The 26716-nt window shown below is 41.7% G+C and overlaps 1 protein-coding gene across 1 annotated transcript in view; it reads right to left on the reverse strand.

The window, feature by feature from the left end:
* Window positions 1–1855: 1855 nt before the first annotated feature.
* STMND1 (stathmin domain containing 1) overlaps window positions 1856–26716 on the reverse strand; it is a 116481-nt gene continuing 91620 nt past the window's right edge. Inside the window, 9 exon segments of the mRNA XM_054381960.1 lie at window positions 1856–1895; window positions 1897–1935; window positions 1937–2124; window positions 2543–2575; window positions 2578–2613; window positions 2616–2660; window positions 6460–6614; window positions 8721–8901; window positions 9762–9871. Coding sequence (XP_054237935.1) covers window positions 1856–1895; window positions 1897–1935; window positions 1937–2124; window positions 2543–2575; window positions 2578–2613; window positions 2616–2660; window positions 6460–6614; window positions 8721–8901; window positions 9762–9871 — 827 coding nt within the window.

Here is a 26716-nt window from a genome sequence, read left to right on the forward strand (position 1 = left end):
TCTTCTGATGGACTGCCTTATTCAGCTTCTCAGGTGGCATCTCAGCTGCTTGGAAAACAAGATGAGCTCTTGCTCCTCCCCTTAGTGATTTAGTACAAGTCTAGCAAGAGAAGAGAAAGGTGGAAAGCTTTTTTTCTTCTTGAGAGTGACAGGGAGAACTACTACGAGACTGTGAAAATCAGGACTACCTTTTCATCTCTCCTGAAGTGCCTGGTCTGTGATTTTAGAGAAGAGCGGTCCTGTTCTGCAGCTGAATTTCCTTGGCTTAGAAAGTGGAAAGGAAGAACGTGTCTCCTGTAGCTAGAGGTAAGAAAGTAAAAAGACAGAGTAGGAACAGAGGTGAACATGGTGTGGGATTGATGGAGGAAGGAGGTAGGTAGAAGCAGTGGCCCAAATGAAAGTTGGGATGGATGTGTTTAGAAGTGGACTAGAAGCGGTGGAAAGCCTGATAGCAAGGAGAGTGTGAGTTGACACAATTGCTTTTCTTCTTGCTTTTGGAAGAGATGGTTATGGTAAATGTGATGTGCACACATGAGGTAGGCCATGGGGGATTCCAAAGTCAAAAGACTGACCAAATGCATCACTCTATAACAGAAACTGTCATCTCCTTCCATGGGTACAACTCACATGTGCTTGGTATGTCTGGGCCCATTAGTTGTTTTCTCCATTATAATTTTGGTACTTATGCTGTCTTTTGCTCATATGCTCAATGCTTCTCAGATGTTCTTGGGGTTTGTTATCACTTTACTATCTGAAGCTTTTGCCTTCTTGCCAGTTGCTCTGCACAGGAAGTTAAAAGACTTTGTTCTTGCTATTAGGGTCCCACCATGTTCTACAGCCCCAAATCCCTGCTGGTCACAGCTTTTTTGCTGCATGCTCCTGCTGTTGTGTCTTCTCATGTGTATGCGATGCCTTTCTGACCTCTTCCTCCCTAGGGAAAGGGATTCTTTTCATAGAGCTGTCCAAGAAGGTTGTATTAAAAGGGGTGTCATCAGTAGGTCGAGGGAGGTACTCCTCCCTCTCTGCTCTGCCCTGGTGAGGCCACATCTGGAATATTGTGTCCAGTTCTGGGCCCCTCAGTTCAAGAAGGACAGGGAACTGCTTGAGAGAGTCCAGTGCAGAGCCACGAAAATGATTAAGGGAGTGGAACATCTTCCTTACAAGAAGGGACTGAGGGAGCTGGAGCTCTTCAGCTTGGAGAAGAGGAGACTAAGGGGTGACCTCATTAATGTGTTTATAAATATGTAAAGGGTGAGTGCTGAGAGGATGGAGCCAGGCTCTGCTCGGTGATGCCCAATGACAGGACAAGGGGCAATGGGTGGAAGTTGAGGCATAGGAAGTTCCATGGAAACAGGAGGAAGAACTATTTCACTGTGAGGGTGACAGAACACTGGAGAAGGCTACCCAGGGGGGTTGTGGAGTCTTCCTCTCTGGAGATATTCAAGACCCACCTGGATGAGTTCCTGTGCGGTCTGGTATAGGTGATCCTGCTCTGGCAGGGGGCTTGGACTAGATGATCTCTTGAGGTCCCTTCCAGCCCCTAACATTCTGTGATTTTGTGAAGAAGTGAGCTAAATTTAATAATAATAAAGTAAATTTGATAGAATCCTGATAATATATATGTGCTCAACTTTAGTGACTGGCTAGATGTTAATTTGCCTTTCTGGCTCATTTAATAGCATCATAGGATATTTGTTACTTTATGTTACTATGCAACAATTAAGATTAATAAAATTTTCCCAGGTGAGATAGGTAGCAGCAAGACTCAGCTGTGCCCCATGATAAATCCTTTACTTATGCCCCCCAAAAAGACAGCTGCAGGGAGCAGAAGAGTTCTTCACTTTCGCAAGACAGCTTAGATCCAGATTGTTTCATCGATGCACTTGTAAGTCATAAGAGTCGATGACAGAGTTGTCAGTATAATTATTTGTGGCTTACTGCAGTTACTTCCTTCAGCAGCAGCCCTGGCTCACAACCTAAAGACAACAGCTGAGGGTTGTCTATACTTCCCTGTCTTGCAAAACTTGGGCAGGCCTTTTCAGTCTCATTCCATGTAGCTTGGTTGGAAGTTTCTGGAAAAGATGCAATGTATTGTGGCCCTTTGTTCAGTTCCTCTTCCTTAGCCTAGAACAAAACCAGCAATGCTTTTTAATGAGAGATGGAAGTAGATTTGTGTCAAACACATGCAATAGTTCTTTCTCTCTTTCTACCCAAATGTGATCAGAATGTTACTCAATTTATTCTGGTAGAAGAAGCATCTTTTTCTCTAAGGGGAAAAAAAAAAAAAAAAGACTGCTCCAGAAGTTTCCTCTCTTATGCATATTTTTAGAGTACTCTTCCAGGCTTTCAGCAAAAATAAACCTGGACTTCAAACATCCATGAGATGAATATAGAAACCACTGCTCTGCCATTAGTCAGGGTTTGGTAGTAGGTTGTACATAAACTATCTGCACTAACTAGATTTTTAAAAAGTAGGGAGGTTTAGGTGATAAAGCGAACACTGCAAAAATACAGAGCAGAATTAGATGACCTGTTTTCTTACATCAGCAGAAATCTTCACGTCCTTCACTGTAAAAAATCACCCACTTCCTTGTTTCCAAACTGATTTTTTTTCCCAGCTTAGCTGGTGTTTTCTTCAGTGCCTTTTCCAGGTCATTTCTCTGTAGTGACAAAAGCTTTCAGCATGTATATTTGGATGTTGGGGTGATGTTTTGCTGCCTGCCTTCTGCTGCTTTTTTTTTTTTAATTTGTGGATATGATGGACTCTGATGCCAGTGAAAGCCTAGAAATAACAATGTGCTGATAACCTCAGTGCTCACTCATGAATGTGATCTGCAGTGAGAATTCTCCTTTTCTGCTGAGTGATGTGTCTGTGAAGCTTGCAGTATTGCTGAACATCCAGCAAATGTGGGGATTTGATAATGAGGCCCTAAATACTTAGAGAAGTTACTGTATTACTGCTGAAGAGACTTAAGAATGGTTTTGTTAGAGCTTTGTAATTATGATACTGCTAGCCTCTGCTGCATACAAATGAGCAGTCCAGTCCTAGAGTTTCCACAATCCTACAGCACTCACTTCTGGAAAGATGTCATGATTATTTGATGGGCTGAATTCTTCTGTTTTCTGTATGGCAAACAGTTTTAGCTGTGTTAAACCCACACCAAAGGCCTAGGGTTGAGATAATCACTATCTTGTTACAAGTTTCCTGAGCTATCTGCTCCCCAGACTTTTATTGCCATAAATAACTCTACAAATCAGGCCTCACTGCCAGAAGTGTTAAGTGCTGCAAATAGTATAGGAGATGACTCATGCGGTGAGATGAAGGTGGAGCATGAATCAGTAGAAAGGAAACTGATGTACAAAGGAGACGTTTTGAATGCAGATGACACACACACACACAAATCTGAACAAAGCAATGTTCAATCATCATGAAAATGAAGGAAAAGACTTGTTCAAAGGAAAAAAAGAAACTCTTCTATCTAATGACAAAGGCCATTCTAGAGAAAGCCCAGAGAGGGAAGGTGTTGCATACTGAGCATGTTATTCCTTAACAAAGATAAACTGTGAGTTGCATAGGAAGAGATGAATAGAAAATTCTTCCCAATATGTCCAAACTAAACAGAGTATTCAGCAAGCAGGTTGCTTTCCAGATTGTTCTATATCTATATAAGCTGAGATAAAAATCCCTCAACTTTGAGCTAAACAATTTTGGGAGATCAAGGATCCTCATAGCTTCAGCAAACCCACACTGAAAGATAATAGCAATAGAAATGCTAAAATAATAACCTGTGCACCTCCCTTGTACAGAATTAACTCATGATAAGGGGATAAAATTCAATTTCAATTTGAAACTGCTGCTTTTGGTCCTCTTGCTGACCCTCTAGCTCACACCCATAGGTGTGTCTTTAAATGTAGATATGGAAAAAAGGTGCCTGATAAATGATGTCCTGCAGCTGTTGGTGCACAAATTACTTAAGTGTCCAGTGCTGCCTACAATTCAACTCCTGCCACTTCTTGGGAGTAGAAGTGTTTATTGAGAGCTTAAAGTAACTCTTCAGGCATGAGATCATATTTGACATGAGCTATGATTCTTTGGACTTCAGGTAAAGGCTTTTCACTGTGTGAGTGTTCAGTCATTGGAACAGGGTCCCCAGGGAAGTGGACCTGACACCAAGCCTGTCAGGGTTTCAGGAGTACCTGGATGATGTTCTTAGTCATGTGGTTTAATTTTAGGTAGTCCTATGAGGAGCAGAGAGTTGAACTCAAGGATCCTCATGGGTCCTTTCCAGCTTCAGATACTCTACAATTCTGTAGAACTTTTTGAAGTGCTGGAGGGAAAAATAGCAGTTACTTTTGGTCTTTATCCCTCTCCCTAAATGCTGAAAAGTAATCATGCAAAGAAGCCTTGATACTGGTATCTTAGGTGGAATCTCTTGAGTTTATTATGCTAGACCCATAACATGCTGCTCTCAGAAGCACTGCTCTTTTAGAGCAGTAACACTTAGAAACAGGTACCACAAGGCATCTTAACCTGTGCTGTTTGGAGTTCCTTTTTTGTCTGTCCCTCACCTTATATTTAACAGACTGAAGGCTTCTAGATAGACTTTCATGGCACTGGCAGTGGCAGGACACCTGAAGACAGGTAGTGCTGCCAAGGCTTAAGGGTTGCAGATACTGATGTGGAGCAAAACTGAGCACAGGAAGGGAAAAGTCATGCAGGGTTATCTGTCTCTAATATGGTCTCATACCTGGTTGTACTGATTTTTCATAATGTTATGAGGATAGTATTTCTTCATTGAAGAACTGAAATCTGGCGTGAAGCTATTCATGCTTATTCCTGGTCAATGCCAGAATTTCAGATGGGAATCTGCCCATGTGCTAATGCTCAAAATCCAGAGCTGCATGTTGTAATTTGTAATATGTCTGGGTAATAAACCTTTTCTACTGTGTCTGTGTTCAGTGCATTTAGTCCCTCTATTCACAGGTCGTCTGCTGGATTTGAGGTCTAATGGAATAAATTATTCTTACAGCAAGAAGCACGTGCCAGATTTTCCCTTGCTCTTAAGGAAGGGCTAATAGTTAATGGCTAATGGCAGATCTATGTTTTTGATTGCAGGTTACCCAGCAGTGGGTCCAAGTCAGATGTAAAATAGCACTTGGAAAAGTTGGCTTTGTTAGTGAAAAGCTTCATTTAAAAAACCCATACTGATTTTAAGACATACCACCACCACCACCAAAAAAAAAAAGAAAAAAAAAAGAAAAAAAAAAAAAGTGCCTTCCTCCTGTTCAAGGGTAGAAAGACTCTCAGGAGAAATAGCACAGACTGAGATTCTGTCAATGAAAGAGTGTATGTAATTTAATACCAGACAGCTTTTAATACAGGAGGAAAAAAAAAAAAAAGAACAGACATTCACCTATCTTATGAAGGGGAAAAATATGAAAACCTGCCTGCAGTATGTTACCTAAATTTAGCCACAGAGGGAATAATCCTCTCAGATACTTAGAAATCTGTCTGAGGAAAGTGAAGGCTATTGAGAAGCTGTACTCAGCTACACCTCAGTCCCATTTTCCAAAATGCTGCCGAAGGAAAATGTTACGCAGCACCAGTGATCAATCTGTAAGGTGACATTTCCTTTTTTAACCCTTCTTATGAAAGTGTCTGTTTGATCTTCAATAATATAAGTGGCTGAGGTTAGAGATGTGTAAATGGCTTGCCTTGAATGACAAAGCTACTCAGAATCATGCTTGCTTTAAGCTTATTATTCCTGTGTTCAAGCAGCGCTGGGATGGTGCTTTGCACAATCCCTATCCATAAATGTGTTAAACTTAGACTCCCTGCAGACCTTCTCCCTCCTGACATGTGTGCTCAAAACCCTATCTGGAAGAGGCATCTGATCGTTAATATGATGCTTGACCAGAAAAGAATAATGTTGAGCTAAAATATAGTTCACATTATTACTTGGAATGAAAAGAAAGTGGGCACTGGCTTCTTAGTCAAATACCAAATCTATAAATTTTTTCAATCTATTTTGTAATAATTTCTTAGTCTGAGATCAAATGTTAATTGTAGATTTTTTAGATATGTGAATGTTTAGGATATCTGAGGCCATAAGTGTAATTGTAAGCCCTGCCAGCAGTATTCCTTCTAATTTTGTGGCCTTAATAAACAAGGTTGTGGCAGGTAACTTTCAGTGAGTTTTTCAAAGAGCAAGTTCTTGGTGGTGGTGTTGTCTTGTTTGTACCCATTTGAAACAAGCCCAGAAGCTATAAACAACTGAAACCCACTGCTGTCTGCTGTATTAACATTCCCATAATACAGTCCTCTGATGTTTAACAACTTGCTTCTAAAGCTAGAGGAGATATACTTGGATGCTTTGCATGGGTGCAAACTGTATCGTGGAGTGCTCATATTAGTGTCAGAGCTGTAGCAGGGGGCCTGTCTCATATAATGACACCTACCTTGTTTTCATACCTTTCTTCAGTCCTGGCAGTGGTACTTTGGCTCTTGATTATTCCCTGCACCGTCAGCTCCTCAAGAATGTCTGATGATTTTTGCCTCTCTATTTCATGTAAGTACCATGATTTACTGATGAACTCACTGGTGAGCAGTGTGTCTTCAAAAGATGAAAACTTTAGAACTTAATACTTGTGAAGCACTTGGCATTCAAACAAAACTTTGTGATGTATTTCCAATGCCAGAGTTTTTATTTCAGAGGTTACACATTGAGAACATCCAGTGGAGCAGGCCTGCTCCAGGCTCTCTTTGCAGTAAGCTTTCAGCTGCTTTAAAAACAGTACAGGCACCTGGTTCTGTTTCTCATTGTAGTCAGTTACACCCAGAGGGGCACGTTCAGGAAAGCATGGAAGTATGTGCTGAGGGCCTGTGGCACCGATTTTTGAGCGTGTTCCCAAAAAGAGTCTGTGGGGAGCTCTTTACATGTCAAGTTCGCAACGGTTCTGTGGTCTGGTCAGGCTGGGATGGAATAGTACAAGCCTTCTAATGGGCTGTGTTGTAAAGATCACTGTGTTCTTCTGTTAAATGAACTTGAACATTCATATGCTTTCATGGTCTATGGTTTTTGTTGTAACAGCATTGCTAAATTTGAGTCTGATGATAAGCATTCCAACACTTAATTATATATTTCTAAATGGTAATTAAGAATAAAAAAACATTCTTTTGATAACCCTTCTGAGTGGCTGTTCAGTTTCCACATATTAGACATGAATAAACAACGAACAACTTCATTGCCAAGATACATCAGGTTTTTCAACTCTCAGTTGACAGTTTTACCATCTGCCCAACCTCTATTGGCAGAAGTTAGAGCTTTTGTATGAAGAATGCTTGGACCAAATCAAAATCACAGTTATTTGACATCTGCCAGTCTTTATAAACAGAGTGGGTATGACAATGCTGGCTTATTTTTCAGTTGTAAAACAAAAATGCAGGCCATCTATCACCTTGGAGAAGCTGACTCCATACCTTTCCTAAAATAACTGCACTAGTCAGTCACCCAAAAAGCACTGGGGTTCAGCTGTCAGTCAGAACATGTAAATGTCAGAAGCCAGTATATAGCAAAACATAGGTTGGCAAAAAATAAAAACAGGATGAGTGGGTAATGCTGACAAGTGATGTGAATTTGTATTGGTTTTACTGATCTATTCATTAAGGAGAAAAATGTAGTTGAAATATCTTGCTATGATAAGAGGATTTTTTTTTGTCTTGAAACAGAAGACTGAGGTCTTTTCCAGCCCTTATCATTCTGTGATTTTGAGAAATTTCCTTTTAGCAAGTGGGAAGAAAAGGAGCTTGAAATTAAATGAAACTCCATTTCAGAGCAAGCAAATAATTCTGTTCAATCTGGAATTAAATCCTTTCATCATGTCCTTCTGTGGCCTTGGGAGCCCAGTCCTCTTAATGAACAGCAAACATCAATAATTATTCTTTTTGTGTTCAATTTGGAATATTTTATTACAACCCTTGTTTATTACAAAGAGTAAACAACCAGTGTAGATTTTCAATTTAGTGTGTTTGTGAAATGTAAGCTGTTTGTGGCACTTGAGAAATACAAGAGTTAAACTACAAAATGAGGTGGTTTAAGTGTGCTGAAGATGTTGCTGCTTTTCCATTAGTGACTCTTACTACAGTGGTATCCTAAGGTTATGGAGAAGCTTGGGTTTAAGTGTTTACTTGTACTTAAAAAATTCTTAGCAGACCTTTGCATTGTTGTGACCATTTCTGGAGTTTTTATAGTTTTCTTTATATGATAACTGGCCCTGCCATCTTTTGGTGGCAAACTTCAGGAATAACATGGTGTCCCTACCAGATGGTATTGACCATTCTGTTGTAAAAACCAACTCATAGTAACAGCAGACTGATGGCCCTCATGCGGGCAGCGCATCTTCCCAGTGTGCTGCAGTCCCACTTAGTGAGGGCTGACCCTGGGGACAAGGCAGAATAGTGTTCTCTTGGGCATCTGCCAAGAAAAGTAGATCTACCCTACTGCCTACTCCGGTCATGAGGGTTGAGTCATGCTACAGAACATAACCATCAGCTGGGAAATGCTTTCTGCTGTTATTACATGGTCCAGTGCTAGGAGCTCAGTCCTTGTGGTGTCACAGCTTGAAAATCTCTGAGTACAGAAGCTGGCTGTAGCAATAGATCATGAGGTAATTTTCTCCTAGGTCTCCATTTGTGGAGCTGACCTTCAGTTACTGTTTACCTGCGCTTTGTGCATTGCTGCTTTTCTGAGATGATGTAAATCTTTCTGGTAGTTCCTCAGTGAAGTCTCCCTCATTGGCCTTATCTTCAAGCTTAGCTTCATCCTTTGTAGTTCCCATTGTCCAAGTTGTCCCACCCAGTGAAGTGACAGCCTTTGTTCCAGCAACGCTTTCATTTTTATTCTACAAGATAATGAAGAAACAAGTGAGAGAAGCTCCTTCAGCTTCTAAACATTTAAGGTGGTATCTAGAATAGTCCCATAGAATTGGCAGGTTCTGAGTGGAGTGGGAGACAGAGTTGTTCCTGATAGTTAATCCATGTTCTGTCACAGGTAGATGTTGATGATGAGGATAGGTCTCCCAGAGCATTTTGGAAAGGAAGCAATGACCTTAAGCCTCAATGTGTCCATGATCCATGTGATTATATTGGAGTATTGTTTTGGTATTTTCAGTGGCTTCTGTATGTGGATCAATGGTTAGAAATTTAATGCAGTTTTAAAGCAGCATTTGGTAAGGTGGTAACCTGTAGACCTTCTAAATAACATCTCTGAACCTCCAAATAAAGCAGAACTAGAGTCTAGATGTATTCCTGTCTCTGTGTATTTGGTCTTGAAGCAACTCAACTCTGCAAATTTCAAAGTTGCTGTATACATGTATCCCAGAATATCTGTACCTATACAAGCCTCCTGCCTCTTAAGAGCTTTTTGAGGCAAAACCCACCTTGCTGCAGTGTTGTAATTCTTCACTGGTGTGGGAGACAAGTACCTCTAATTGTATTGTGTTTAATGAGGCAAGTGGGAACAAACTATGAGAAGCAACTTTTCAAGTACTGTAAAATCAGATCATGCATGTGGCCATGTCCCTGTAGGTTAAGAGCTGTGTTAAGCTGAGTGAGAGCCCTGCTCTTGAGGAGCTCCCTGACAGAGTTAGAACTACTGTTAACATCAGCAAATTCATTCATCTCTATGTGTGTGTCCTTCTACGCTCATTCGCTAAGGTACTTCCTGACGTACTTTATACAGAGTCTGTTGAGAAGTCACTACCTGGCTTTTAGCTTCTTGTTTGTTCTGTAGCTCCTTGGAAGACATCTGTGCAACACCAACCCTCTTAGAAATATTGCAGCCCGTGGTGAAATTGTGACCATCTGCTTCTCCTTACTGCAAGTCCAGGGTGAAGGAATGGCCTAGTCTCTTCCTTCAGGACGTAGTTGTTCCTTATCACCATGGAGTCTAACCGTTGCCAGGGCCTGTTGCTACATAAATAAACAGCACAGAAGGCTTTCTTCTTACGTCCTGGCATACAGACATCATTGTCTTTGGCCAGGCACCCTCCTCTGAAGTTAAGAGGGAATGTTTCTTCTGTGCAGCTGGGATGTTGGTCTGAGGGCAGCAACTCTGTACAGGTAGTTCAGGGCACTAGTGAGCCAGCTGTGGTAACTCAAGCAAAGACACTTGAGTATCTGCAGCCTTTTTTCCTTTTTTTTCCTTAACTCTTTTTTTCCTTTGTGTTAGATAAAGGGGATAACATTATGTAAATTACACATTTCTGTCTCTAGTTGGATATCTTAAGCGTTATTCAGCATCACTAGCTACTGGGAAATACCAATCCTGAATCTGGAAATCCAAGCAGCAAGGCAAGCTTTTAAATGGGAAATGTCATCAAGAGACAAGGACATGCTGACTAGAGAAAAATGTTTTAAACATTCTTTGAGATCCTTGTACAATTTCTTGATTTGAGTCTGCTCACATACTTAGAAGTAGACGTCTGCAGGAGATTTAAAAACAAGAAAACAAACAAACAAAAACCCAAACAGCCATGGTTTCTACTTCCAAGAGTTACTATAAATCTGATATGAGAGATTGCGAAGAAATGTTAAGGCAGTTCTGTCAGTTGAAGATCATGTCTTGGGTCACCTGATCATCAGCTGTTATAATTAAAGTAAATAAATTGCTTTTATCTCAAATTCCAATATTCAAATGAAACAAACTCTTTGTATAAAATCAGAAGATTCAAAATCCTCAAGTAATAATTAACACTTGAGGATTTTTTTTACTTCCTGAGACCCTGGTAACAAATAAATGTCAGCTTGTGACTTTGTCTGGACTTGCAGTGGAAAACTTTCTGCAAAACTTGTCAAATTTCTTTTCCATATATGTGAAACAGAAATTTACATGACTAATGTCTTTCAAGTAGGGAGGGCTGGTGGGCTTTCAGAATCAAAGGAACCTCAAGACTGAGATGGAATGACTCCAGCCTAAGACAAACCTAAGAGCCTAGGTGTCCAGCCTAATAGGCTCCAGATCACTCTGGCTGACTGGCTGCAGGCAGCCCTATGTGTTCCTCTTGTCTCCAGTCCAAACACTCAGCTGGTCTGGTTGGAAAGCTGAATAAACTCATTTGCATGGCACTGAGCCCAAAGTGCTCTTCCCCTCCTCAGTGTGCCTTATTTAGTGCAGTGCTTTGCACAGTGAAGGTCTCTATATGCTTCCAGGTTGTAGCTAGTATCTACCCAGCTCATAGTGCATGTATGTAACTGTACCTACCTGTGCTGGCAGCCACCCTAGAGCTTCAAGGACCTCTCAAATATGCATCTACTGTCTCTTGAGAAACAAACATCTTCCAAGGATTTTTTTTTTCTAGTCTCATCAACAAGGTTCTAGTTCCTGTGTCGAGTTTGAATTCATGCAGATGAAAGTCAAATAACCTTTAGTTGTGTTGGGTGGTTGCTGTGGCTCTGCTTCTTTTTTTTTTTTTTTAATCTCATTGATAGATATTTGCAAGTTGTATGTGACACTGCTGAAATGTGATTGTTGCTTGGTGTATGGCAGAACATGATGTATTGCCTGGGTTCCTTGTTTGCATTTCTGATTAAATGCTTGTGGGGATGGTGCAGTTCTAAAACTTGTTTATCAGTAAATAATAGGTAACATTTTAATCCTTGCAAAAAGGTGATTTTTTCAGTTGTTCCTCCAACCACAAGTAAGATGATGAATTGGGAACTGAATGTCACTTATTGAAGTAAGAAAACTTATTACATGGAAAAATCATAGGCTGTAACACATTCCAAACCTGGGTACTTTATGCTTTACAGATGGATAATAGGCACATAAGAAGAAAGACAAGTGATAGTTTGAAGAAACAGGAGTGCACGGCTTGTAACAAGTAGCATGAAATTTGCCCTCATTCATATTTACAAAAAGGACCTTCTCAGATCTCACCAGGATTTGTGCACTTAGAGCCTGGTCTTTTAATATCTTACAGACAGGATTAAATTGACATGGTGAACAGTGTTTTTGAACAATGGCAGATATGGGCTTTCGAGAGCAGACTGCTCTCACACTGAAGCTGACTGACGACAGAAACCCTTCCTCTCGTTTTAGCAGCTTTTCACCAATCTGTAGAATTAAAAATGAGCAAGTTTCAGTGCAGCCAAGGCACTGTGTGTGTTGGGTGAAAAATAGAGGATCATTCTTCATAAATACAAATATAGGCTACTTCTCTTTCAGAAAACCCATGGAACAGAGCCTATGTGAAGCACAACATTGAAACTGGAGAGAAAGAAGAGCTGTGAGGAGGCTGCTAATGGTGGGAAAGGGGAAAAAAAGTGCCTGTCTCTTTATGCCGTGTCTTGTGAGAATGAAAACAAAAGCCAGTCACAAGGATGTGCACCCTGGGGAGAAATTGCTACAAAATCGGAAACAGCTGTTTCTATAATGGCTGGTATTATGTGGGGGTAAATGTAAATGTATGTATATTTTAAAATAAGGAGAGTTGTTTTCAAAACTCCTGAATCTCAAGCTGTTTGGTGGCTTGCAGGATGATTAGGAAACTGAATGGGAGGCAGGACATCTTGGTGTCTACAGCCTTATCAGCTCTCTCTGATTTACGCTCCTAGATTAGCTGCTGCAGAGAGGTGAGAAAAGGACTATCTGTGGAATAGCATTCCTGAGACACAGCAACACTTTGCTGGTCTCAGTAAATGTAAGATTCCCCTGTAGTATCATCACAAGCCTGACACATGTGCAGATAAAAAGCAGTCTCCTAAGGCTTGGAGGCTGGCTGAAGTTATTAACAAAACAAAACTTGGCTGATTTGAAGGAGAGAGGCAAATTTCTGACATTTTTAGTCTAACAGCATTCCAGCTGACTTCAAACAATAGAAAGTGCCAGGATGAATTTTTCAGGGACTCTAAGCAGCAATATTTCTCTCTGAAAATAGGACTGAACAGTTAGGCAGCTACAGAGGAAGTGCTCTAAGTATTAGTGAGCACAAGTAGCTATTCAGGGGAGAATCTGAGGCCAAAAGGACTCTGAGAGATTCCAGCCCATGCTGTGCCTGAAGAGGGTAAAGGGTACCCATTTTCCTTGGGCTCTAGTGACTCTCCCCCTGGGGTGCTGCCGCTGTCCTCTGGAAATGTGGATGATGGAATGGAGGGGAAAAATCCATCCCAGGAGATGGGGGCTGCAGCTGAGTTTGAGGCTGATGGGGCTGGAAGACAAAAAATAAGCTGACCTGTGGAATGGGCAGAGGGAAAGGACAGGGATGGAGCTGAGGAGGTGGGCTTGGCTGTATAAGGTGACTGGAAACCAGAGACGTTGGACAGGGACCAAAACTGAGAATTTTTGCAACTGAAGTCAAAGTCTTTACAGACTGTGCAAAAACTGCTGCACTTCAAAGACTGGCTGCTTTGTTAAATCCAAGTAGAGTTTCACAGGCACTGTGATGATTCTTTCCCTGTAGTTCTCTTCTATTCCCAGTTTGACATCCCACCTGGGTGGTAGTGGATGAAATTTGTCAGGGCTTCCATTTCTAGCTCTTCCATGTCAGGCTCTTGGTTATCTCCCAGATGGGCTAAACAGCTTTGCAGAGCTGGCCTTTAATGTGGAGCCAGAGTTTTGACATACTGGTTAATATCTGCAAGACTGGGAAAGGCAAGATGACTAGAAGGGGAGCCACTGACTAGCTGGCTGTAGTCAATGGGGAACTGTTAGCTGTGCTTCTCTAAACCAGCTCCATGGCTGGCTTTTGTGTGTGTGTTGTATTTCAGTGCTGCATGTGATCCAAATGCTGTACGTAATCTCTCCATGGTGACTGCATAGCATTTCTTTCTATTTAAGGAGAGAAAGAGGTTTGGGGTTTTTGCCAGAATTCCCACTCAGGTAATTACACTTCTGCCTGCAGAATTTCCCTGTAGCTTCAATTGTAGTAGTCGTTCTTCGCTCTCGGTATAAATGCAAGCACAGATCTGCTGCTGTACTGTGAGAATGCAGCAGTGGTTGTTCTGCTGAGGCAAGTGAAATGACCCTGCCATGCATGGTTTATGTTAGGTTTGCCCCTAGCAAAGACTGCTGCATCCAATCGTACAGCTCTGCAGCTCTCTGCTTTCTGTGCCTGACTTTGGCATAACAAGTTGGTCTTGCTAGTGCTACTGCTAGATGACAGCCAGCTGGAAGCCAATGAAAAGATGATTAAGAGCCAAGATAAACCATATGGAGAGAGAGGGATTTCTCTTCACAGAGTTATAAGTAAAAGTGTTTATGTCTTTGGATCCCACTAACTGTTTTTTCCCTTCTTTGCATCAGTTTTATGGGTGGGAAGTGGTTGCAGTTGATTAGCAAATTCTACCAAATCACTTTAGCTAGAACAAATGTTGTAAACAGTAGATGTTTCAGGCACCTCTGTCAATACTAAAAATCAACATGCCAACATTGTAATGGTAATAGATATTATTCCACTGATGTTAACTACAATACTATATATCATACCAACATGATTAACATACCATATATTTGCACAGAGAGGTTGTAGAGTCTCCATCTATGGAGGCATTCAAAGCCCACATGGATGTGTTTCTGTGTGATTTACTGTAGGTGATCCTGCTCTAGCAAGGGTATTGGACTAGATGATCTTCAGAGGTCTCTTCAACCCCTTCCATTCTGTGATATTGCTTTGCAAAATGACAAATAATATTATTTTGCAAAATATAATATCCCTTTTATGAAAGGTCTTGTCTCAAATTTAGATGACGTGTTTTATTTTTCTGAACTTATGACAGCAGAGCTATTTGTCCTATTCCATCTGGAAATCACTTCTCAGATGCTTAATTCACTTTGAAGCCAAAGTGAAGTCGAAGTGAACAGGCCTTGTTCACTCACACAGATGATGTCCAACATTAAGACTCAGAGTGTAAACAGTGCCAAGACAATTGAAACAAATTATTGATTCATGGAATTGAGTCTTTCTCTTCACAGAATGTTCACATGGAGATTGTGTTGCTATTGAATATAGTTCTTATTCAGATTTACTAAATGAATGTTATGGTGAGTGTGTGGGTTTAAAGAGAAAAAAATTGTTAACTAATTCTGTATAGTTCATATCCTCAAGACTCAAGCTGTTTCACATATGTTGCTGTCTCAGCTTCCCTGACTGACTGCCACTCAACTGAACTGCACTGAATCCTGGTTTGAATCGATACTAGGGGTGCTTAAAGTCTCTCTTTGGGGTTGCAAATTTCTCCCAAACATGGGATACTTTTGATAGTCTGAGAAGTAGGAAATGGTATCTTTAGACAAAACTCAGTGTCTTCCTTCCTCTCCAGTGTGAGCAAGTTAATTCTACTAGTCACTATAACTAGAAGAGTTGGGTGCTGTGCTACTTAGCTGAGAGCAAGGTGTGCCAGTGTATTTTCCTCCTTCTGTGGTTTTCAAAGCAGCTTTTGCAGTGCTGTCTGAACAAGGATTTAGGCTGGGCTTACATGGAGTTAATTGCACTATGGTAAAATGTTGTATGTGTATGTGTAGATGGGGGCACAAGTTCTGACTGTAAGACTGCCCTCATGGTTTTGAAAGACAAATCTTCATGCTGTTCAGAACATCTGCATGGTGTGCCACTTTGCATCCAACACGCTGTAGAACACAACTTGCCTGAAAGACACGAGCTTTCTGTTTCTCTAGCCAACTGGAAAAACTTCATAAAGTTGCAAGATGGTGCTTATCTGAAGAACATCTTCTGCCTGTATCCCTCTTTTTTCTTTTTGCCATACAAAGCAACAGCAAAAGTTTCCTGCTCCTCTGTTAAATTGATCTCTATGAAAGCTACTCATGTCTCACTCTCGGATGCTGTGCTTTCAGGTAAAATACACCACCCTTTTCTGTCTTTGCTGCAACTCTCTGTAAGTGTTCTAAGTCTGTCTCTTGGTCTTAATGGCATCCATGTTGTCACCCCTCACTGAACTGGTGATTGGTTTGGTCTTCTGAGAAAGATTATGCTTCTGCCACTGGAGTCCTTGTGGACCGCCTGGTGTGAAAGAGTCTGTGGTATCTGTTCTCCAAAAATATTCAGTGCAGATGAAGGCAGCTTCTGTATCATATGAGTTCAGAATAGTTCAGAAGTCTTGAATCAGATGAACTGAGCTGGCCTTTTCAGACCCGCACCATTTTACCTGAGTATTTTATGCTGAGTTTGACATCAAGTTTGAAGCTGATGACAGTAATGACTAAGTTCTTGATAATACTGTAGACATTGCCAGGTGTTTTCCTTCTAAGCTTTTGTGATAAGCCAAAATACAATTTCATAAAGGAATACAGGAACCTGAAATTGCAAACCCATGCAAAGGGGCAAACCAAAGCTCTCCCAGAATAAGGGAATTCATATGTGTGGTCGGAAAGATGTGCATAAACAAAGATATCTCGGCAATATTTCTCCAACCCTGGGAACAAGCTATGTGAGATGATGTACTAATGGCTGTACAGAACCTAGACCTTCTTCTCATCATTGGGATAAGATTGCAGTTAGGGGCAAGTAGCCCCACAGGGAATGAAATGGGTCTGTGATCCCATGCACTTGTAGCTGCTGGTGCAAACTGGGAATATTGGAGGCATCAACATTACCCTGTTACGAAGTGACGCTACAGCCGCTTTCTGTTCCTTGAAGAGTGCTAGCTCTGAAGTGGCCCGGGATGGTGGATAGCTCTCTGTCCTGGGTCAGTTGGTGTCTTTGCCTGTTCCTCTCTGCAGTTCGGGGTTTGTGGTTGGGCTCAGAAGAAATACCATCGTCTGGAATCCAGGTGACTGTCAGAAATACAGAGAGATGGCCTGACTTGACTGTGATTTTCCCATGTTAGAGGTATGGAAGATTTGTGAAGTTAATTAGCCTTCAGATTTGAGCTTTCCTCATGGGTAAAACTGGTGTTCTCCTTTCAGCTTATCTGCATAGAGAACTGCTATACATTGGATTTGGGATGATCCTGGAATGAGAAACAGAGCGTGTAAAATAGCTGCTTTCCAGGGACTGCCTTGTCAGAGTCTGTGATTCAGCTCTTTGCCTTCTGGATTAAACTTGGACTAGTCATGTACTTTCAAATTTCTTTTAAAACAGTTTGCTAAGATGCAGTCTGTGCTGTTAATTAGAGCTCTGCTGCTGTTCACAGAATGCTGGCTGTGCTGAGCAAAGCTCTTCAACACCATTTTCCTGAATTTCAACAGGCAAAGCCCAAAGTGCTGGCCTCTCGAATTCTCTGAATAAGAAGCAGAGACGAGCTGAGGAGCTACTTGTTTCTGGTGGCATTTCTGTGCTGCTGGGAGACTGGCCATGCAACAAGATGGAGCCTGCATTGCTCATTTCCGGGTCTTTTTGGTGCGTGGGGCAGGTAGGGGGTTTACTGCGTTGCCAAACACAGTCCATCATTGCTGTAAGCAACACACCAGAGACAGACTTCTTGTACAGTGACCAAATACCCTCTTAGCAGGTGTTTAATATAAAGTTGTCAATGCTTTTAAGGAAGTTGTGCCACAGCTTTACTCCTTTGCTCAACAGCAACTTCATTTAGACTCCCAGCCTCTTTTACATGTAACTGATTCACTGTACTATATTTGTATTTTAACCTTTTGTGATCGCTTCTTCCATCCCTTGATTCAGTGGGTCCCTTCCCTTAGTAAGGGAGAGTCCCTCCAGCTTCTGTCCCCTTCATACTGAGGGACCTTCATGCTTTGCCTATCCTTGCCCCAAGCCAGTTCTGTTTCATCTGTTATCTTGGGTTTTTCTGTGGGACAGGGGCTGTAGCTTTCCTTGCGTAAGCCTGGCTAGAACTGAGGTTGCCCTGGTAAGACTTTTAGGCATTCTTGTGGTGCGGAGCAGTTTGTAGAAGCAAATTTCATATGCAGTCTAAGAATCAGCTAAATATTCTCTCATATTTAGCTGCTGTTCACAATTTCTGAAGTCCTCTGCTATCCTTTTATGCAGAGAGTGTTTTCAGTCCTAATGCAAAAGCTGTTCAGCAATTGATTGATTCCATTCTTCTGTCTAAATGGGAAATGGTCCAGGTTTCTATGTAAGAGCTGAGATCAAAAAACTTGTTGTTGGCTTCTATGTAAACAAACTTTTTTTTTTTTTTAATTTAAACAAACCTAACATCCAAACAGGTACCAAAATTTCTCCTGAAACATTTTCCACTTATTTCAGAAAAAAAAAAAATAGCAGAAACATAGAGCTGCTTCAGCACTTGTGGAAACAGCACTAAAAAAATCCAGAGTTAAAATACAGCTATACAGGCTGAGGTTTAAGGTAGTGGGGAGGGAATAAGGCTGAAGAGTGTTTACTAGAAGCATGTGAGCTTCGTGGCTGGGATAGCTTTAAGGTTGGGAAAATATTAGAGATCCATTCACTCTACATATGGCTGAGTGGTGTTAAAGCAATGCTGTGTATTGTGTGTATATCCTGACTACAGAAATGCTGTGTTCTCAGGAAGCCTCCATCTCTGGTGTGGAAGGCAGCAGCTATTTTTAGTAGTGTGCAGCAGCATTATACAGGACAGCGCAGGATCATGCTGTTTCCACAGTTCACTTCATGGTTGAATTTTCTGAATGACTAAGGAAGGATGACAGAAAAATACAAGCACACAAGCATGGACACAGCTGCACACTCTTTTTTGTTTGTTTGGGGTTTTTTTGTGGTTTTTTTTTTTAAGAAATCAGTAAGACTGCTGAGGAACAATCTAAACCACAGTAACAAAAATTATTGCATTGCAGAAGAGCTCTTCATGCTATGCCCTGGAACTGTAAACATTTGAAATGTCAGCTTTGGAAATCAGCATTACTGTGCAGAGCTGTTCCTTTCAGGTGCCCAGAACAGTGAGCACTGAGACAGAAGAAGATGGCTGGCCTTGTGTCATGATGGAAGATGTCCTCTGTGTACAAGGACAGCAAGAGACTTGCATTTTCCTTAACTCCTGTTTGAAACTGCTCCTTAGGATTTACTGGTTCTTAGACTAGGTACTGTCCTTATGCATAAGATGCATCCTGCATTCCTAAGACAGAACAAAAATCCTATGCTTTTCTGACATGTGTGATCTATCAGAGGTGAAATCCTAACATGAAACCATTCAATAAATGTTTGCAGTGGGCTTGCAGAGCGTTTGGCAAAGGTTGCCAGGCTGCTGCAGTTTAAGTCAACATTTTGCTTGTGCAGTGATAATGGGACCATCATGTTTACTCTTCTGTTGAGAGCTGCTCTGCTGATTTCCCTCTGCAAATGACTTTGGGTTTTGCAAGTGTAACTGGTGAAGAGCCATGTGACTGACAAAGCAGTCTGTTACTGCAGTAAAAGGAGAAAACAAAATGCAAACACATCAAAATCTCACCGCTTGTATTCCAATTGCTCACTTTTAAAACTGATGTGGCTTATATTTAGTGGAGTTACTTTATACTTTTTCCTAGTGTGCATTTGGCTACTTTTCCCAATTCAGAATGGTTTAGTTATTACACAAGAAGTTATGTGCCTGAGAGCCTGGTGTTGTCAAGAATGATAGCACGTGGAATTCAGTTACTAACAGATAGTGTTTCAGTGGTTATCATAGAATAGATATGTAAAAATGTAAAACTGTCTCAATTTGGCAACTGCATCCAGGATCTGTGTCTTCCTGATCAGAAATGCTTGACTCATTGTAAAAGCAAAGCATAATTGCAGGTTCCTCTGTTTAAAAATCATAGAATTGTTTCATTTGGAAATGACCTATAAGATCATCAAGTCCAACCATTATCTAACTCTACCAAGTCTTCTGCTAAACTATGTCCCATGGCACCACATCCATGAGTCTTTTAAACACCTCCAGGGATGTTCAACCACCTCCCTGGGGGAGCCTCTTACAGCATTTGAGAACCCTTTCAGTGAAGAAGTTTCTTCTAACATCCAATCTAAACCTCCCCTGGTGCAAATTGAAGCCTCTTTACTCTAGTCCTATCACTTGTTTCTAGGAACAAGAGCCCAATGCCCACCTTGTTCCAACCTTCTTTCAGGTGGTTGTAGAGTTCGAGGTTTCCCCTCAGCCTCGTTTTCTCCAAGCTAAAACAACCCCAGTTTTCTCAACCACTCCTCAGAAGGTCTGCTACCAGTGTGAAATGGGGGATTTTGGTGCAGCTCAAAGACAAGAAGGCTGGCAGCGAAGAGCTAGCCTTTATGACTTTGATAAAGCCTTGCAGGAATGCTTTAGCAGTTTGTCCTGGTGCATTTATAACAATGCATGGCCATCATATTTTGAGGGGAAATGATGTTTCATTGTGCATTTGTGAAGTGAGACCTTTAGTTGTAGGATCACAATATAATGCAGAAAAAGACATTGGTAAAATCAGTCAGTCATGTGTGAGCTCTGGAACTTGCATTCCTGTAAAGGAAGAATGCAAATGGATTTCAGTCCATTTGGGACTGTGATATAATTTCTGTACCTGTCATCACAGATTTTTAATGTTGTATATAGTTTAACATATGACCAACATAATGGTCCTAGTAATGCTTCTCTTTAGAATAAATTAAGCAAATGTTCAGCCTTTAAATATCCATGATAACATCTCCTGTTGTTTACAAGGGGCTCCCATTGTGGCCATTAAAAAAGAACATATGGCTTATTGATATAATGTCAGCTTCTCAAAGTATTTCACACTGTGCCTATTCTAGAACTGATGGGTATCTGACATGCATGCTGGAGCACTGAGGAAGAAAAATCTCTTTAGATTCCAAAAACAGTTTCCAGGTGAGAGCTTCACAGCCAGAAGTAGTCAAAAGTTCCCTCCAGCCTTGAGCCATCAGTTATCTTCCTTGCCCTTGTGCTATGATCTTCCTCTGAGATCTATTGACTTATATTTTGCTTCCTTTGAAAGGAGTTTAAGATTTTAATACAGTTTGTCATTTTATGCAAACCTTTACAATACAGTTTGCCGTAGTTAGGGGATGTCTGTGCTGGGGGGTGGGAAAATGAGCATCCTGTCCCTCATAAGGTTTATGACAGCCTTTAAAATAATAGAGCTAGAATAAATTTTAAAGTGTGGCCTTAGTTTAAGAGCTCTGGCAGGTGAGATCCGACAGGTTTTGACATGATCTTTTACACTGTTATGCTCTTGCATACAGCCAGCATACTGCTGTAAGTTCTATGAGAAGCAGCTGGGGGAATTAGGGTTGTTTGGCCCAGAGAAAAGGAGGCTGAGGGTAGACCTTCTCCCTCTCTACAAGTACTTGAAAGGAGGTTGCAGTGAGGTGGAGGTTGCTCTGTTCTCCCAATTAGCAAGTTGACAGAATAAAAGGAAATTACCTCAAATTTTGTCAGGGGAGGTTTATGTAGGATGTTAGGGCCGAACGGGTTGTCAAGCCCTGGAACAGGCTGCCCAGGGAAGTGGTTGAGTCACTGCTCCTGGATGTGTTTAAAAGATGTATAAACGTGGTGCTAAGGGACATGGTTTAGCAGTGGAGTTGGGAGTGTTAGCTTAATGGTTGGACTCAACCTTAAAGGGTTTTTCCCCACTTAATGATTCTATAAGCTGCCTGTGAAGACTACATGCAAGACCAATAGTTTGCCATTCCTGTTACAGGAGCAGTAACCTCTGGCTGTGAAAGCAAGGTGGAGAAAGAAGGGTTATAGTTTGGAGTTATCATGGCTGAAATCAGCAGTGTCTGTTTGAGTTGTAAGCTTCTTGCTGGGTCATTCTGGATGTGGATGAATTTTTCAGTTTGTTTCTGTGGTATTTGCCATTTCCAAATTCTCAGTATAGTTCTGCTTTTGCTTACCTAAAGCAGCAAACAGTGTGCACGTGCAGCCCAGAAGGCCAATCCCATCCTGGGCTGCATCAGAAGATGCGTTGCAAGCAGATCCAGAGAGGTGTGATCTGCCACTTAACTCTGCTCTGCTGACACCTCACCTGGAGTACTGTGTACAGGTCTGGAACCCTCAATATAGGAAGGACATGGACCTGATGGAGCAGGTCCAGAGGAGGGTCACAAAAATGATCAGGGGGTTGGAGCACCTCTGCTACGAAGACAGGCTGAGGGAGCTGGGGTTGTTAAGCCTGGAAAAGAGGAGGTACTTCAGTAAGTGTTGTATCTGCATTTCTGAAGCCTGGGAAGTTGTTGCAGGCTCAGATTTGTTATCCACAATAGTTACTAAAAAAAGGGTGGTAGTGGGGAAGAAGTTGGGAAGGTTATGATATGTTTTATTTACACAGCTATTTCGATGTCAAAGTCATTTCATGGGATGAAAAACCTCTGTTGTGTAGCTGGTTCAAATGCTTAAAACTAGACTTGCCTGCCAGGGAGCAAGCATTCTGGCACAAGTGATACAAACCAGATGAAACAGCAGCTTCAACTCCAACTTAACCACAGAACTGAAATAAAGTCAGCAGGTGTCAACCTCCTGTATGTCACAGGGCACAAGACATAGCCTGGTTTTGGCAGAAGAGCTGTGTTTTTTTTGTCACAGCATCATGTAAGCTGTCTGGCAGTCCAGTGATTTGGGGGTAACCTTGCTTAGCCTTTTGGACCAAATACTCAATGGAATCAACCCAAAGACAGGGTTTGGATATTACATTGGAGGGAAGGTGTTTGTTGTTTGCTCTGTGTTGGGTGTTTGGTTTGGTTTTGTTTAGTTTGGTGTTTTCGGATTGGGAAATCAAATTGGGTTGGCCTTGCAAGTCTTGAAAACAGTCAGGTCAACACATGGGAGCTTGGAATGGCACAAAAGTACTGGACTGCTGGTGGAGAACTGGTAAGTGGTCTGCACCAAGCAGAAACTGTGTTTTCCAGATGCACTGGCTCTCCTATGGCCCCGTCAAAGTTGTGGGATTTTTTGTTGTTACTTTTTGTTTGGTTGGTTAGGGGTGGTTGTTGTTGTAGAGTACCTGTAGGCTGGCTTTTTGGGGGGCTGGTCCTTTAGAACGGTCAAAGTCAGCTGAGCTTAGCATAATGCACACTTTTGTCTGCATTCTTGTTCTCCGACCCAAGCCTGCTCTTCAAGGGCCATGTCTAGAACTAGGAGAAGAGTTTGGCTTCTCCTGTCTTCAGTACATTCATCCTTGGAATACCCTTGTAGATGGGGAACTTCTGAATCTCTAGCACAGAGTTGGACAACTAATCATGTAGGAAACCTGTGACAGATGGAAGACTCAAACCCACTTTTCTTAAGGCCAAAGACAAGCCCCTAGGCACGGAGGTAGGCTTCCTCCCTTTGCCAATCCTTGCTGTTCTTGCCAAAACTGCCAGTGGCAGCTGTGAGGAAAAATAATGCTCCCTTTTGGAAAGCCCTTCTCTCAGCAATGCTGAACGTCAGTTCAAAGATTATTTTCATGCTTAGCATGCTCTGGTCCTGCTTATTCAGAGATCATGTTAATATTATCACCTCTCATCAAACTTTAATCTGTACATCATTTGCCAATTGAAGCATGAGTAGGTTGCACAGATTTATTCAGCAAGTAACAATTGCTGCCTAGACTCTCTGGTCTAGTTGTTAACAACTGGCTGTTTGGGTTGTGTTTTCAAGTGGAGAGCCTATTTATAGGTGGCAGAACACATGCATGTCTTTGTGCTACTGTAGATCCTGGTTAATCCCTTCTGGTACAAAAGCCTGGTCCACAAGCTAGCATACTGTGTATTAAAATCAGCGTGGGAGAGTCTTAGAGGCATTTAGTTTTGTGGGTTGGTTTGTTTGTTTTTTTTTTTTCTTCATTATCTTGAAGCTTTGGAGTAGAGTGATAGCACAGAGACAGGCTGCTTGTCTAAAGACTGGGGGCAAAGTATTTGCCTCATAGATGGTTTCTTTCAGGATACAGGGGGAGTGACCTGTGGTTGTCTTGTCTGATACAAAACGTCTTTAAGATGCATTCTTTTGGCAGAGATTTTAAACAAGGTATTTAATTTGTGTGCATTTCACCCTATTCTTTACCCAGAGGAGGGCAGAATTAGATTTTGTTTGCTTCTTGAAAATTAGCTAGCAGGCAAAGTACTTGCGGTGATAGGAGGCTGGGAGCTGTCTCATTCCTGCTCAAGGACTGTGGGAAAAGAGGGTGTTGGCTAGCACCCAGCAGAGGAAAACCTATCTCTATCTGCACACTTGACAGCATCAGTGAGATGAGGATTATGGCCTGGGGCTTCTAAACACCAGAAGAGTGTCTTTGGCACTCTGCTATTTAGAGGCACTGCTTGCTTGAGCTGCTCTTAATGGTGGTCATGCTTAAAATGAACATGCTGTGATTCTAGTGCAGCACACAATGAAGTGCTTAACTACAGAACTGAAAACAAAGTTAAAGAGAAAGATTAGTACAGCACAATCTCAAGTTATGTTAAATAGCTGATTTCCTCTGTTCTTTCATGATTTTAGTGTCCCTACTATTTTAGGGATCATGAGGGGTGATGGAGGAGAGTGGGAAACCAGGTTTTTCCCTCCCTCCACTTGCTTCTTCCAGGGCTTACACACCTCTGGGCTGGTTTTTTTTTTCTGGTTTTGTTCAAGCAGGAATTCCCCTGATCTCACACATCTTTTTTCACTGCTCTCTTCCCAGCTCACACTGTTACTTGTTTTACATGTAGGAAGTGCTATCTCCCTTTGCTCCTGGCTCCAGGGGCTTCTCTGCTTTTATAGGCATACTGAATTCCTTATTCAGCAGTTTCTGTGCTGCTCATCACAATATTTTCAGGGTCTGGTGCGGCATTTTAGGAATCACAGGCCAAAGGAAACATTTGGTGACTATAAATCTTACTTAATGTAAATCTGTTTCTAGACTAAAAGGACTGTTCTCTCACATATGGCCTGTAATTGCAATAGCATGGCTTCTCTCCCACCTGTGCACAAGAGTTTTCTGCCTGAGAAATGAAGTGTGGTTGTATGGGAGGGTTGGACTATACCTGGATCTTAGCCTGTCAAGTCTAGCATACATGCACAGTCCCAACGGCTGAGCATTGCTCCAGGCTATAGTACAGATGCAGCCATGGAGTCATAGCTGAAGAAATTGCAATACAAGCTGGACACTTGGCATTTAGAGACCTTTTATAACGTGTCCTGTCAGTTTTACATGTTCTTTGTATTACCTGATCAGCACTTACTAAACAGGATGACTGTGTTTAGTTGCATCGCCCTAAACTGGCAAAATCTGCAGGGACCAGTTTCCAAACAAGGAAACCAGTGAGGCTCAAAGAGTTCATTGGTGCAACCTTGAAGTCTCTGCTGATGCTAGGGGCAGATTGTGAGAGATCTTCCTTTCATCCAAATGATAGTTTGTGATTTGTGGTCCAGGAACAGCGGGTTATCTCTTGTGTAACCATCTCTAAATGCATGAGGAGAGATTCCTGTACTGGGAGAGAGCTGCTTTTCTTTGTGACCATGGTACAAATTAGCTGGGTAATTAGTAAATGCGCAGGTGTACTTTGCTTGCCCAACTCAAAATTACTTAGTCATCAAACACTTAAGATGACCAACCAAACAAAAAATTTGGCAGCAGCTTACTGTCTGCTTTAGAAAATGTGACTTGTTACTTCATGGGCTGTCAGGGGTATTTCTCAGGGTCTTTTTCCAGTCTCCCAGCTGAGGTGTGTGTATGGGATATGTGTGAGTGTGAAGTCTCTGCTCCAGTGTGTCCAGGAACTGCCTTCCCTTTGGGAAGAGTGGCTGTCTTTTCCCACAGGAAAACTCTGGGATGCCTGTACCAGTGACACGTTTGGTTCACGAACAGCTTTTGCATTTTTGGTGTTCTGCTGAACAGGTAGGGACTGACATGTAACCGGCATGCACTTTTTAAAGGAAATTCTCAAGGAAACAGCATTTTCAAATTATTGGCCAATAGTGTTTGGCTGCATGGCTGCTGTGTTCAGCCAAAGAATATTGCTGAGTAATGTGCCCTAATGGAGGGAAGGAGAAAGCTATTTTGTCTGGCTGTCTTTTTTTGTCAGAAGAGTGCTGCAAAACTACCCAGTTGGAAAGCACATGAGTGCTTTGGGAATACATAGGAACAATGCTCTGGTAAGAGGAAGGAAAGCAGTGGACTGCAGAGACCAGTGTCCAGAGAAATCTAGTTTCCATTCTTCAAGGGGCTGGCTACTATGAACAGGACCTGAACCCCAAATGCACTGTTACAGCAGTAGAATCACATTTTTTACTGTTCTAGCGTTGTTGCTTCTGAGGCTTGCCTCACACAAATATCTTGTAACTAAGGAAAACAGTGAGAATTCACATTGTTTGACATTCATGTTTTTATTTCAGTTCCATCATAGCAAATATTATGTGTGTCTAAAGGAAAAATGAAAGGACAACTGCTGTTTCGTATTATGTGGAACATAGAACAACCTGGCTCATTTGTCCCTTCCTTCTCACCCAATTCCTTGTCACACAAGTTCCTGCAATAAAGAGTTTGGAAATAGCTTCATTACGTGCCTGTGCAGCAGGAGAACAGAGGTTTTGCAGGGCAGTGGGGTGAGCACAAGTTCAGACTGGACTCCAGCTAGAATAATAAGGGCATGCATGTGACTCTGCATAACTGCTTCTCATGGCATAGTCCTTAAGTGAAAATGAACAGATGAAGAGATGTGTAAACTTCAGATGAATTTTCAGTCACTCTTCTGTTGAGACCTCTCCAAAGCAGTAGGTACTTCAGTAAGTATTGTATATATCTATCTGCATTTCAGATTCAGATATACAGGCATAAATATTGATGCACTAATTCAAACATGAATCATAGAATGCATTGGAGTTGGA

This window comes from Indicator indicator, chromosome 6, assembly GCF_027791375.1.
Source record: "Indicator indicator isolate 239-I01 chromosome 6, UM_Iind_1.1, whole genome shotgun sequence".
NCBI classification, from domain to species: domain Eukaryota; kingdom Metazoa; phylum Chordata; class Aves; order Piciformes; family Indicatoridae; genus Indicator; species Indicator indicator.